The 14,437-nt window shown below is 42.3% G+C and overlaps 1 protein-coding gene across 2 annotated transcripts in view; it reads right to left on the bottom strand.

Moving 5' to 3' along the window:
* The window catches only part of LRIG1 (leucine rich repeats and immunoglobulin like domains 1), a 109,102-nt gene extending 94,961 nt beyond the window's left edge, over positions 1 to 14,141 (bottom strand). Inside the window, exon 1 of one of the 2 annotated variants that reach the window (XM_045530957.1) lies at positions 13,857 to 14,141. In XM_045530957.1, coding sequence (XP_045386913.1) covers positions 13,857 to 14,074 — 218 coding nt within the window. In that variant the 5' untranslated portion in view covers positions 14,075 to 14,141. The remainder of the gene's footprint in view (positions 1 to 13,856) is intronic. The other variant, XM_045530956.1, reaches the window with a different exon arrangement.
* Between the last annotated feature and the right edge of the window lie 296 nt (positions 14,142 to 14,437).

The following is a 14,437-nucleotide window of genomic DNA, read 5'->3' as shown; positions in this document are numbered from 1 at the left end:
ACCAAAGAAACATAGCACAGGAACACAAACCACAACCCAACAGAAACAATAAACAACAGATGGCAAGACATATGTGCATGCTACCACCCCTTCTCACCAAAGAGGCAAACCAAAAATGGATTTTGACACACAAGCCTACAAATGAAGCAGGATGCTCTTCAAGATCACATTCAAGACACCATTTATAGAGCACCAGCTGTGTGGCCAGAACTGTGCTAGGTGCTTTGAGCCACCAAAGAGCTGAAGGACCAATCACTGGCCTCAAGGAATTCATAGACGTGAAAGGAAGGAAAGCAAGCAGGCAGTACTGGTCACAGTATTCTTTCTAGATCCAGGTTTGGGTTCTGACTCTGGCAACAGATCCTGAGCAAGTTATTCAACTACTCTGGGCCTTGTGTATAAAAACAGAGGCAGTATATTATACTTCGTAGGGTTAAAATGGTGATAAGATTAGTTAACACAGATGTATCCTGCTACAAAAAATGTAAACTGCTATTACTGCTATAGTTATAGAAAAAATAGCTAACCTTCCTCAAGCTTCTGCTATGCGTTAGGCCCCATTCTAAAACTATTATTTCATTTTTGTCCTCAGAACAAGCTTAGTGAGGTGGGCGTGGCAATTATCCTCATTTTATACAAGAGAAAACTGAGGCAGAGTAAATTGCCAAGGTTACCCAGGCAGCAAGAGCAGCCTCTTATCACTGTGTCACCTAACAACAAGGCTGCTCTGTCCCCACAACCACCACCCCTCACAGCCAGACACAAAGAATGAAGGACTTCACAGAAGACCCTGAAACACCACATTGCTCTGCACTTTCCAATGCTGGGCAGGGCCTGAACTTAATTCAAGAGCTCAAGACAAATGTGCAAATAAATTGACTTTCCAGTCATATGTGCATTAACTAATGATTCTGATTAATTGATGCTTATGACATTTAAAAAAAATGTCATCTGTCTCAAAACAAAGGAGAAGGGTCCCAGTAAATAAGTGTGGTGGTTATCATATTGCTTTCCATATATGGACATGTCTATTTTAGTATCACAGTCTCATGTCCAATCACTCTGCCAATTTCACCTCAATGCTAATATTTTAAAACTCTGACTAGAATTTTCCAACTACACTGTAACTTTAAGCTTTTGTGTTTCTTCTACATTTAAAAAGAATGCCATTTCCCAATATATAACTCCCAGATGTAGAATTCACAGATGATTCATCTCACAGAACAAGTGTTCTGAGACATCAGCTCCAAATAGAGGAAAAACTTGGAATTCCCTTCTCCCTCAAAGTAAAAACTCGTCTAGATCTGCTTTGCTCAACAAAGTTTGTTTTCAATTATATTTCCAAATTCTTTCAGCAATAACTGCATGGCGTCTGGCACCAACACATCTGATTCTTTGAAGTGGTTCTCAAGCAGAAAGTAGAAAATAAAGAGAAATAGCAGAGGAAGGGAGGGCCATCGATAATTTTTGTTTTAGGTCAAATATTCTCTCCAAAAGTTCTGACATATAAAACCAGACAAACCACAAGCTACATCTTCCTATCGAGGGTCCACACTGCAAGGAGCCCCAGCAATTGAAGACAGCCTCTGAGTTTACCCCTTTACCCATCAGCTGGCTCTTGAGGGGAAACCAGATCCCCAGCACAAAGCAAAAGGACTTTTTACTCCTTATATCTAAATTCCAAAAACACTTCTGTTAAGCCCTCCACACAGGCCAATCAGGAATAATCACACTTCAGGGGTAAACCTCAGAACCCCTTTGAGAAACAACGAGAACTTGGGATCCTTTCTGCCCTGAAAGAATGTACCAAGCGCCAAGAAAGAAGGTGTAAGGCAATATACAAATAATTATCAAAGGATTCCTAGGTACATGAAACTGAACAATCCTTGCTGCTTTCAAGTCTAAGTGGAGAAAAAAGAGACAGGGGTGTGTGAAAAGTTACCCACTCGGACAGACACAGAGAATCCTCTGGGAGAGGACAAGACATAAATTATAAATTCACCAGAACGAGATCAAGTGAGTAACAGAAAGTCTGATAATGACATAGCTCGTGGAAGGGTGGGAAGATCATTTGGCCTGTTTTGATCTCAGAAAGCACAATGGAAAAGGTCATCTTTGGGTCTTAAAGGGAGAATGGTTTTTTTAAAGTCTAGTTTTTTGGACTATTTCCATTAGTCCTAAAGTAGTCCCTAATTCTTGTTAAACTTCTGTTAAGAAGTTCCAAACCACTAATTGTACCTCCAACTTCACTGCATTTTAGTTGTATCCCCCAACAAAGCTCCAAATTCCAAAAATTTGTTCTAAAGAAAAAAACAGGAAAACAAAAAAAAAAACCAAAAAAAAAAAAAAACCAAAGGTCCTGTGAAAATGTACATGGTAAAGAATGAATGGAAGGATGAAAAAAAGCCCAAGAATTTTCACTGAAGGCACTAGCAAATTCCATATGGAAGAAAGGTGCATATTCAGAACATGGGAAATAAAAGTTCACCGATGCTGCATGATAAATAAAATCTTTTAAGGAGTCCAACCTCTGTCATAATTGTCAAGATTTTCAAAAACAATGTTTAACCAGAGGAGCTCAATACAAACCCAGGGAGATGGATAAATTTGGTATGAACCTGACCAAAAACAAAGAGACTTCAAAATTGGAGAAAGAAGCCACTGGGCTGTACGTATTAGGCTGCTGAGCTTTTGCCTTGAAAGTACACACAAAGGATCTCCCTGGTAAAAGGGGTGAAGGATACTCTGGTGGCAAGCTGGCTCACAAAGGACAGACAACATGGTAGTAGCTGCCCTTCCTGTGGCTGCTACCATTGAAAGTTACAGACAGGCCATCTAGTCTCTACGTCAGTTTATCAGCATTGCCTAAACTTCATTCATCCCAACTATTCACTGAAGGCCTGCTTGAGAGAGATGTTGCCTGTGGTGGCCCTAAGAAAGGCTCTAAGAAAATGACCCTTTGGAAAAACATGCAATTAATTTATTCGCCTTTTTTTTAACTTAAGTTCTTAAAAAGCTAAATCAAAGCTCTAAAGTGGATATGCACTGGCTTCCATAGTTTTCTTTGAGCCAGAAGGGAAAGGGAGGCAATATCAAAGAAATAACTTTCTTTGTGGCCTATCTGATCCCCTTCAATAGCACCCAAAGGCCCACAAATGGGGCTCGCACTGAGACTCTCATTCTCCTACGTGTATCCTTTTTCTTTTCCCTTTGCTGCTCATGGTATCCATTTGAGGATTTCACTTAGAAGTACCAAACATTCAAAGAGCACTTTTAAGTAAGTACTACAGACACAGATCAATGTATTCATTCTTACCACCCAGTGAGCTATAAAGTTTATTCCCTCTTTGCATCAATTAGGATAAAATCATAAACCTGAAAATGAGGAGTCTTAGAAGGTATATATCCCTTTATAGACAGGAAATTAAGTGACTAGCCCAAGGTCACACTGTCAATCAATGGCAGAACAGGGACAAAACCCCAAAGTCGCCTGAGGCCCAGTGATGGGCTAATTTCCCGTTCTACCACAATCCTGCCTTTGTAGCTTCAAGAAAATTAATTTTTCCCTTTATTTAGCTCAATGGTTTTTAAATTCTTCTTTAATTAAGACCTTTTTAAGAAACCTAATGAAAATATGGGTTCCTTTCTGCCCAGAAAGATATTCTGGTTACCAAGAGTTCACATACAATAATAAAGTTCCCCTGACTCCCAAGTAAATAACAATTGATGTCAGTCACTAGGACAGTCCAGAATTGAATGTAAGTTAATCATTTCTAAGTATTGTTTCAATGAACTTATGTAAGAATATCTAAACATCTCCACAGAAGTGTTCCTGATTTTTCTATTGGTAAAGCAGCGCCCTGGATGAGGCCAAACCACCCATGGCTAAGAGTCCTACACAGACTCCAAATCTGAGAAACCAGTCAGAGGAATCTGGGATGAGGCAGACATTAATAGCTACAGAACATGTCAGTTTGCTTTCTGGACCTCCTCTCCTCCAAAATGGACGAAACTCTGTTCCATTCGAGCTGCAGCTTCTGTATCCATCACTTCATTGCATCAACAACTCACTTCCTGGAAGCAACAAGCTCTTCTGGCTGTTTATAAGTTTTGCAAGCACTGGAGACTTGTGTGCCAGAAACTCACACCAGGCCAGGTGGAGGAAGGAAATCACAGACACACACAAAAATTCTTTTTAATTAAAAATAAAATGAAAACTAAGATGTCGGCATGATGCTGGATCAAGGTACTGTACTGTTGAAATCAGATGGACGAATGAAGTTCTCCTAAATTGCAAAACAGAACTTGAATTTGTAGTCAGAATCTCTCAACTGTAACTTTTTCTCCCCCATAAACTTTTCTTAAATCCTTTGGAGTGCACTTCCACTTTTCTAAGCAGAGAACCCACTGTAAACGATGTCTAATCAAATATATAAATTTAATTAAGCTTCATAGATCCACAGGTTTAACCTATGTTGGACAGCTTGTAAAACCACTGCACACTCCATAATCTACCTGGAATTAGATTTTCACAGGTAAAATATGGAAATCATTCTATAAACCATGATAAAGTGAACGAAACTTGGAGGACTAGTAACCCCCATTCAGATTCCTAATTAAGTTGCACCCAGGACCAATTCTATTCTAATGGAATCCCCTAACCAACAAAGTAGCTAAGGGGAAATTAAATATGGACTTCTACACAACAAAACAAACCATTCAGCAGCTTCTTGGACAAGCATTTTTGAATCTGTGTGAAGTTTAAATCAAGCACAGAGGGTTCCAGGAACCTATTTCTTTGCTTTTTGAGGATTTTCTTACAGGGTGCCTCCAGCTCTATTTAAAGCAGCCTCAAGTAGCCACAGCTGGAGGGTCAGGCTTTGCAAAGTAAACAATAGTTAACTCAATTCAGACTCATGACTTAACTATAACCAATGGCTAATTATCCCTCTATTAAACAACAATATCCAAAATATCACTTTTTAAATGATCCATTCCATCCATAATTATGTATGTTCACTAATGGATTCTAACCAACAATTAACAGCCTGATAGAAACCTCCCAATTTAAAAGCTACTCCAAGAGAAAGGAAAGCTAATCAGAACTGCCCATTGTTCCAGGACAAAAGAACTGTATAAGTACCTCCCACAAAAGAAAAAAAAAACACCTGTATTTTGAGAACGTATAAATTAGAGTGCATGTAGTACGTGCCCGATAAAAATTCTGTAAATATACACCTTACCAAAATTCCCTTTGGAAAAACAGTTAAGATAAATGTCAACTTCTTTGTTAACTTTTTTTTTCAAATTCACATTTCTTAAAACCACCCTAAAGTGAATAGTATGGCATGTGAATGATATCTCAATAAAGCTGTTAATAAAAAAAAAAAGCCTACACATTTGCAGATGAAATGATATGCCTTAGACTTACTTCCAAAAAACTTGGAAGAGAAGTGTATTGGGGCATAGATCAAACAAGACAGGCTACACGTTGATGACTGCTGAAGGTGGATGACAGGGACAAAGAGTTCTTACATTATTCTATTTGTGCAGATGCTTGCCTATCACCAGTGTAAAAAGATAAGAAAAAATACCTTTTACCAACAAAAGTGAGTTAGTTTATTTAAAGTACCTAACTGCACATCAAATGTTCCCTTAATTCAGAATTTTTTAAAAAATCAAATCACACCAGAAAAAGAAGCTGTATCTGCAACAGCCTACTTCCCAATCAGTGGGGAGCTTTCACTAAGCAGAGCCCAGCCTGACAATTCCTTGTTACCCAACCCAAAGTGCTACTGCTTGAGATACAAATGCTTTCAAACAAAGAGCATTGGAACTACAAGATTTGGAACTAAAGCAAGATTATCCACCCCCACCCCCGCCCCCAGTTCAGAAGTGCTCAATCCTTCTCATTGTATCTAACAAGCTATCATCAAGTAGATAATCCAGGAGAAAGAATTTATGAGTGCAATATATGCTCTGACCAGGATAAGCAGTAAATTATTTGAACAGCAAATTATAAATTGGTGGAAGGAGCAGAGGGGAGGGATGGGGCGGGGGCGGGGACACTTGCTAAATGCTGCATAAAGGAGGCTTAGAAGATAAAATTGAGGGGGTTATCAGCTAAAAAAAAAAAAAAGAAAAAAAAGAAGAAACCCCTCTGTTATCTCCATCTTGTTTCTCAACATCCAGTTAGTTCTGCATGGGGGAGAGACCCTCCCTCATTTCATTCATTTTCTTCCTAATAATCTGAGACCTTGAGAAAAGAAAACACCTGCAGATCATAAAAGATTAGAGACCTGTGCACCACAAAAGTTTAAAGAATAATAAATGCAAAGCACTTAAAAAGAGACAGGCCATGCTATCTTTAAGCCCTCTGAATGCCACCTTTTGCCAAAACAAACTGAACAAGTAGTGATTGGAACCCGCATCCTGGTTCATAAGGAAACCAAGATGTATTAGGACTTGCAGAGATGAACGGATTGGTTGTTCACACAATGGGCCTTACCGGTTATGCTAGATTAAATAGTAATAAAGATGCAAACAATCATAGCCGTTCATGTGGGCAAGGCTGTGAATCATGGCCTTTCACTGGGGAAGGAACTCAGGTACAGGTGCACAAGGAGCAACAGCAAACAGTAAACGGCTTTTCAGGTGGCATCCTTGCCAAATTCCTCAAATGATCCTGTGTTCACTGCCCGTGTCCTCTGCAAAGTTACCATTCGATTGTAAATAGATCAAAACAAATGAAAAATGTTCTCTGCATACAACTCAACTATTGTCTCCCCTCCCTCCTCCCCCTCCTCCCTCAAGTCCTTCCAAAGAGAAGTGGGTACAGTGGATTCAGCCAGCCCTAAACTCTGAAACCTAACCCTGTTTTGAAGAGCGCACCTGCATTTTTCCAAGCTATTGACTGAGAGGTGCTACTTGCATCTTGGTAGGGATCAGTTTCAATGAAACCCTGGGAAATAATAGGATAAAATGATTAGTTTAAGGGCTTCTCATTTCCCTGCCTCCTCCTCATACCCCACCACCTCCCAAATGGATAATGCTAAATAGACAGAAGTATTTGTACAACTGGAATAGATTTATAAACTAACTCAATAATTTCTGCTAATTATATAATTTGCTGCAACTGTTCATAGCTTCCCTCCTGTTCATCTGAGATTTCCAAGGTCACATGAAGTTTCATGTGTTGTACTTTATACATATTACCAAAAGTCTTACAGGAGAAGGCTGCCCTGCCATCCTCCCACCCCAAAAGACTCCTTCATATCACAAATGTAAACTTTTCCCAGGAAAGCCCCTGTCACCAGGAAATCTGACTTGGAGAGACTGGCTGTGAGAGAGGATGCAAAATTTGAGTTACTGAGGCCTTAACCTTCCAACTGTGCTCTGGAATCATCACCAAGTTGATGGATCCACACTGAGGAACCTGGCTAAACACATGCATCATCTAACTTTGTTCTCACACATGTAGTTGGTAAAGGTGCCAGGAATGGACCACAGAAGTAACTTTCAACTCTTTTACCACATCAAGGGTGTGGGCTGGGTGTGAGCACCAGGGATGAGGGCCCCTGTATACTTAACAGAGTAAAAGTGAAGAAAGCTTCATCCTTATCCACCCTTTCCTCCAATCAATAACCCAAAGAGAGACCAGAAGAGACCTGGGTAGCAAATGCCTATTCAGAGGATATAAAGAACTAAAGGAAGGAAACGGAGAGCAAAAATCTCATGGACATGAAAAAACAGCTTTTAAAAAAATAGAATAATTTTTTTTTTTTGAGACGAGGGTCTTGCTATGTTCCCTAGGTTGGAGTGCAGTGGCTATTCATAGGCATGGTGATAGCCCACTGCAGCCTCAAATTCCTGGCCTCAAGCCATCCTCCTGCCTCAACATCCCAAGTAGCTGGGACTACAGGCACGTACCACCGTGCCTGGCTCTGAAATGACTTTTATAAGTAGACTGAGTTTATAACTTGTGTTTTAGAAGATTATGCATAAAGTGCTTGGATAAAAAACACAGATACAGTATTAATTATATAACAGTATAGAAACATAAAGCATATAAAGCCTTTGGAAAAGAAAAGTTCACAAGCATACTTGCCCTACAAAAAAGTGACACAAATTGGCAACTTCCAATTAGACCATCTACAAACTGCAATTTTCATGTTTTTCTGCAAACTTTATTGCTCCATCCATTCATTTTGCTTAATAACAACAATGGCCATGTATCTATCAAGTTCTTCAGAAAATTTCTCAGCCCCAGTCATAATTGACCAATTAATTAGTCACCCCAGACTGCTATTCTAAACTCTGCAACTATATAAAATTCTTTTGAGCAAAAAATAAATACAGGTTCCAGAGGATAAACTATGGTAAAAAAAAAAAAAAAAAGTTTAACCTCTGGTCTTCAAAGTCCTCTATTTCTTTGCAGAGGAGATAAGAACAGATCTGAGTTTCTTACTGATTGCCACATTTTAACTTGAAACAAAAGCAAAAGATAATCACATTTCTGACACACAACAAGAACTGAAGCCCTGAAGCAGATGTAATGAACCCCACTGGCTCAATGTCATGCTTAAGTTATGAAAAATAACACTAACGGTCCCTAAATTTCCCACAGGCTGATGAACATTCAAGATTTTTAGATATTTCTCCTCCTCTGCCTGGGAATTTTTCCTCCACCCCCCTCCCTGTTGTCTCAAGACAATGCCTTCAGCCTTTGAAACTGCATCCATTATAAACAGCTCTGAATATTAACACAGCCCAGAGTCCTGTTCGCTTTTAAAAGACCCCCAGGGTTTCCAATTGCAGTCACCGAGGAGGGGGAAGGTCCCCAGTGAGTAAATGTCACTAAGTTTATTCAAAAGGAGTTGAAAGTTAGGTTTGCTCAGGAAACTTAAAGTCCTTCTACCTATGGGGTGAGTCAAAAGAATCCCTTTTATGTTTTAAACAAATGAGAAAAAGAAGACAAAAACCCTGGTACAACCAACATCCATTACTGCTTATAGCAATTTTCAGTTCAATGAATCCCTTCTCTAGTTTGCCCTCTCCTATGGATGTCACTTTTAAAATAACCATAGGCTATTTTAAACAACCTCCCTCTAGCCCTCCTATCTATTAATAACAAACCTTCAGGGCTTTAGCAGGTGCACAACACTGGGCCAGGTGCACTGTTAAGTCACACAAAACCCTACTGCGCTCTCCAGCATTCCTGTCCACCCTGAAAGAGACGATGCTGAAAAGACTTTGCACCAAGGAGACACCTCTGCAGAATGGGGGAGAGGCCCTTTTATTATGAGCATGGTGTCTGGGGGAGAGAGAGGTCAGCCAGAGGCCGTCCCCACATGCTCAGGGAAGCTGCAAGGGGAACACAGGCAAAGTAATTAACACTGGAGGGAGGGAAACGTTCAGCTCACTGTGTGGAGCAGGGGAAGCCAGCACATGGGGACATTCACTAGAAACCAGCAATCATCACACTACACTGAATCTTCTTCATATTTCTAAAGACATTCCCAAGAATTATTGCTAATACATTCAAAAATCCAAAGTCTGTGAAATCTAGTAACCAAATGTAGTTATGGAGAGAGAAAACATACTATTTTTTAAAACAGTCCCTTGAAAAGGAGGGCAGGAACAGGTCTGACATATCCCAAAGGCAAGAGGGACACTGTGTGTCAATACAGAATTAATTTATATTAGTCCCTGAGGGGGTCTCTGGACACACCCTAATTTTCGCACTACACAAAAATTACATTTTATGGCCATAATCTCCCATCAGCAAGACTTAAACAGTATGCCTTTCTCTCAGGGCAACCAATATTATTTGCCAGAAACCTCCTCTTACTCAAAAAAGGTTACCAGAGAACTAGCCACAGACAAGTTCTTCACCATCAAGAGGGACGTGTGGCTAGCCTTCTGACATCTGTTGCAAAGAAAAGGACTCTGGGCTCAAGGTAAAGCTCCCTAAAACTCTTGAGAGCACTTGCACTTTTCAGATTTTTTTCTTGGCCATTACCCTGTGTTTAAAACACTCCCTATTCCAAACCCCTTGCCCATCCCACAAATTGGAAGATGTTGAAGGTCTGTTCAGTTCTTAAGTGATATGGTGACACAGAGGAAAATGGGCAGGAAGGAATATTTCAGGACCATCCATACAACAATCCACTTCTTTTAAAAAAAAAAAAAAAACAAACCACAAATTGAATCTCAGTTTAGTTCTGAAACAATCTGGTCATCTGCACTTTAAAACTAATTTGCATAAACAGGATGGGAAGTATTTTCCTAACCCTTAATTCACAATACCCTACACACCTGGACCTTCAAGCACAGCTGTAAAATTTGAAAGACAAAGGCCCTCTTTGCTTCACAACTAGCATTCTACCATAGTTTGTGTTTATTTTCTAAAGTAATCATGAGCACCACTTCTGTGACAAAACTGGCAAGGTTAGATTTAAGCTACTGGATTTGGTATTGCAAACACATAGTACAAAGAGACTCAACTCAATAAATTCATCTTAATGTGCTTTGGATAACCACATTTGGTGTCCTTTCACGAATGTTCTTGCTTTTGAATGCCCTGTCATCTTCCCTCCACACTGAGAACAAAAATCAAGGTTTGTTCTTCCTCCCTTCCCAATCTTAATTGGCTATCATTCAGCTATCAGAACTTTTAAACTGCAATATTTTGTGACTAAACACTGTGCTCAAATTTATGCCACAGGTAAGAGTCTAAGGTAACTTGTATTTAATACTTCTTAGCTTCTGAAACCATGTTCTCAAAAATAATTTCAAAGAAAGCAAACATCTGAGTTCAACTTCTTCTAAGGTTCTGGGAAGTTGAAATAAGGCTTGGCAATGGCTTCGTGCTATTTATGAATGTGCTGGTTGGACTGTGCCAGTCTCACCTACGTAATGGGATGGGAGACTCAGTTATGGCTTGACTACTACAACTATAAGTTATTGTGCTGAATAAATTATCCTCAGGCCCTCGGGAATGGGAACAAAACAATATTCCCCTCTGTCAGCTCCATTCTGTTTCTTCTATTCACAATGCATTTACATTCACTATTTAAAAGTTTTACTTTCTTTGTTAGGCCCACTAGCAACTTCAAAATTAGATGCACTATTTACAAAAGCAAAAAAAAAAAAAAGAAAAGGCGGGGCATGGTGGCTCACACCTGTAATCCCAGCAATCTGGGAGGCAGGAGGATGGCTTGAGCTCAGTGAGTTTGAGACCAGCCTGAACAGCAAGACCCTGTCTCTACTACAAACAGAAATTAGCAGCATGTGGTGGCGAGAGTCTGTAGTCCCAGCTACTCGGGAGGCTGAGGCAGGAGGATCACTAGAGCCCAGGAGTTTGAGGTTGCAGCGAACTATGATGACACCACTAAACTGTAGGCCCCGGGTAACAGAATGACACCCTGTCTCCAAAAAAAAAAAAAAAAAAAAAAAGTCCCATAAAGCCACAGGTCCCGTGCTATCTCAAACCCACAGCCTGAAATTGTTTGAACTAGCTGTAGTAAATCTAGTTCATAGGATTATAAACTAGCTCAAAGCATTTTCTAGACACAATGGACTTGGAGGGTGTAAACTTGGTGAAACTTCAAGATATTTTATTATATTAAATACAGAAAATTTCTCCCCTAAAGTCTGACTGAATCTTAGGCAGGAATATAAGCAGTATAAATATTCTTATGGAAATTTCTGAATAAGACTAGTGGTTTAAATTGAGAAATCTTAAGTCTAGGGGGAAAAAGCCACATTTGCTTCATTTTTCCTTAATCAGAAATAACTTCACAAATGCTTTTCAAAGAATAGCTATTTTGTATTATACACTGTGTTGCCACATACTAACCAGAAATTGCATTGCTCACATCTTAAAATCTAATCAGGTAACATAATCAGTTTAATTAAGTCTACTGAGGCTCAAAATACTCAGTTTGGTATTTATTGATCATCAAATGTGTGAGTAAAAGAGGAAGATTTCAAGTTTAAAGGTATTCACCCTAATGTCACTCCTAGGCAACAAAAAGTCTAAAAAAAACGACCAGTATGTTTTGCTCCAAAAATTAAAGGGCAAGGCAAAGTCAATCTTGTGACCACAGGAAAGTGCAAATAAGAGGACACCCTGTCCTCTCTCGGAAGTTACCGCTTCAGAACTAAGTGCCTTCCCCACAAAGCCACTGACACATGGCAGTGGAGTCAGTCTTCCAACAGGTGAACACTTAAGAAGTTAATCTGATTCTGCCCACATGATTCTATTAAAAAAAAAAAAAACTACCTTAAGTATGTAAAGGAAAAAAAAAAGTCACAAATCCCCAGACTGGCTCAGCTAAATAAAACACTACCTACAGCAATAGTGGGCTCTATCTCCCAGTACTTAACACAGCTACTGCCTGTGTTAAAACTCACCCTGTGACCACTGATTTTCACTGTCAGTGAATTCCCCAGAAGCAGCAGATACTGAAGAGAAAACCCAACTTAACCAAAGAGTCCTGGCAAGCTTCAGAACTCTGTAGTACTTGCTCATGGGCAGGGAGTCTCTTGGACGGTGTAAAAGATCCATGCCCCATTTTGAGAGGTACAGGATCTTCACATTAGAAAGGAATTAACTTCTCTTCTTCCCCTCACCGCAGCCAGATAACCAACCAGACCACATTTTCTTCCATCAAGCCACAAGTGTTGATTAAAACTTGTGTCACCAGTTTCGATTCTCTTTTTTAAACTGCAAATGTCATGCCTGAGGTTACTACTGTCCCTCTTCTGTGTTCTAGGAAAGATGTCCAATTATTCAATTGAAAAGTTGACTATTCATGCTAGGCCTTTTCTAGAAGGTACTAATAGTTCTACAGAGATGCTAATTACTGATAACTCGACAGGATTTGACTCCTGGACCAGATTTTTCAGAACTAGAAGAAGGCTATTCTATTCTACCATGCTTACAGAACTCTAATGTCTTTTTTTCCTGCCAAATCTCCTGTAAGAAGTGTCCCATTAAGTCCTAATAGGCCAAAATCCTGACAGCAGAGAAGAGAGCCTCTTTCTGGTGAAACAAACTCTGTTTAAATCAGCCAAGCTCCTGGAACCCTCTCCTGAAGCGGGAGTATTCCAAAACTAATTTGCACCATTTATGGAGGAGAAACTCTTGATGGTGGGCCCCACCCCACTGGATCATCAAGCCAAATGGGGCCCTAGGGAACAGACAGGAAGGGTCTGGAACACAGTTCCCTAAAATGCCAACCAGGCGGAAAAGGACAAACTCCCAGCACTCACAGATCTCTAAGAACCGTCAAGCCCTCTAACTTGGGGGTCGCGGGGGAAGGCTGGCTGCTTTCTGCCCTAGCCAGAGCCAAGTCAGGCCACGGTGGTCCTCGGGGATCAAGAGGCGGGTAGGCACACACTCTCTCTAATAAATAATGTAAATGGAAGACCGGAGCCAAGAGTCACCTTCATTCATTACCCACTAGAAGACCAAGGAACTCAGACACTGAAGAATAGGATTACAGGAGAGGAGAAGGGAAACACATACCCCCAGACCCCCACAGCGACTTCCGCACACTCTGCCCCAGACGCTTCCCACCCACCCACTCTCACCTCCGGACTCCGGGTCCCGGACCCGCAAGTCGCCCTCGCGGCGTTCGCTCGCTCCCCTCGTGCCCCGCGACTCTCACGTCCGCCCTCTCGCCCGGGCCGCCACGCACGGTCTTCACCTCGGCCACCCCACGCTAGCAGTCTTCCGGCCCACACAACTCCGCACACAGAACCTAGTCCGCACCCTCTTCCCGGGTAAGAACCCCCGTGCCCCCGTCCCCAAATGACAGCGCAGGGGCGGCGGAAAGGGTGGTACTCACAGGCTCCGCGTCCAGGAGGGCAGGTCCCCGGGCAGCGCCGCCAGCCCGCGCCCGCCGCAGTCCAGAGACTCCCCGGCGCAAGTGCAGGCGGCCGCGCAGGGCGCCCGCGGGTCGGCCACAGCCGTCGCCGGCTCCAGCCGAAACAGCAGCAGCCACAGGAGGAGAAGGCGAGGCAAGCGGCGCGGGGCCCCGAGCGTTCCCCGGACCGGCCGCGCCATCTTGTCTGGAGCGCGCCGCGAACTCCGGGCGCGGGGACTGCGGGGTCCCGGGCGGCCGCGGGCGCTGCGCTCGGCACTAGGCTCCACGCCGGGGCATGGCCACCGGCACGAGTTCTCTCCGCGGCTGCGGCTCCGCCGCTCAGCGGGCCCCGGGTGCACGGGCCGCTCCGCAGCACCCGGCCGGGGCCGCAAACCCCGCGCCCATTCGGGCCGACCCGCCCGCGCTCGCTGCGAACCCCGCAGATTCGGGCTAGGGGTGCTCAGCCGGCGCTCCTCGTCTTCCCGCCGCGCTCTCGGCCTGTTCCTGAGCCCCCGCGCACGCCAAGCGCCGCTGCCGACGCCGGCCCAGCTGCCGCTGCTGGA

The sequence above is a fragment of the Lemur catta genome, chromosome 18 (genome assembly GCF_020740605.2).
Source record: "Lemur catta isolate mLemCat1 chromosome 18, mLemCat1.pri, whole genome shotgun sequence".
Classification (NCBI taxonomy): Eukaryota; Metazoa; Chordata; class Mammalia; order Primates; family Lemuridae; genus Lemur; species Lemur catta.
The sequence above is the reverse complement of the archived record's forward strand: the minus strand, read 5'-3'. Positions and strand labels throughout refer to the sequence as shown.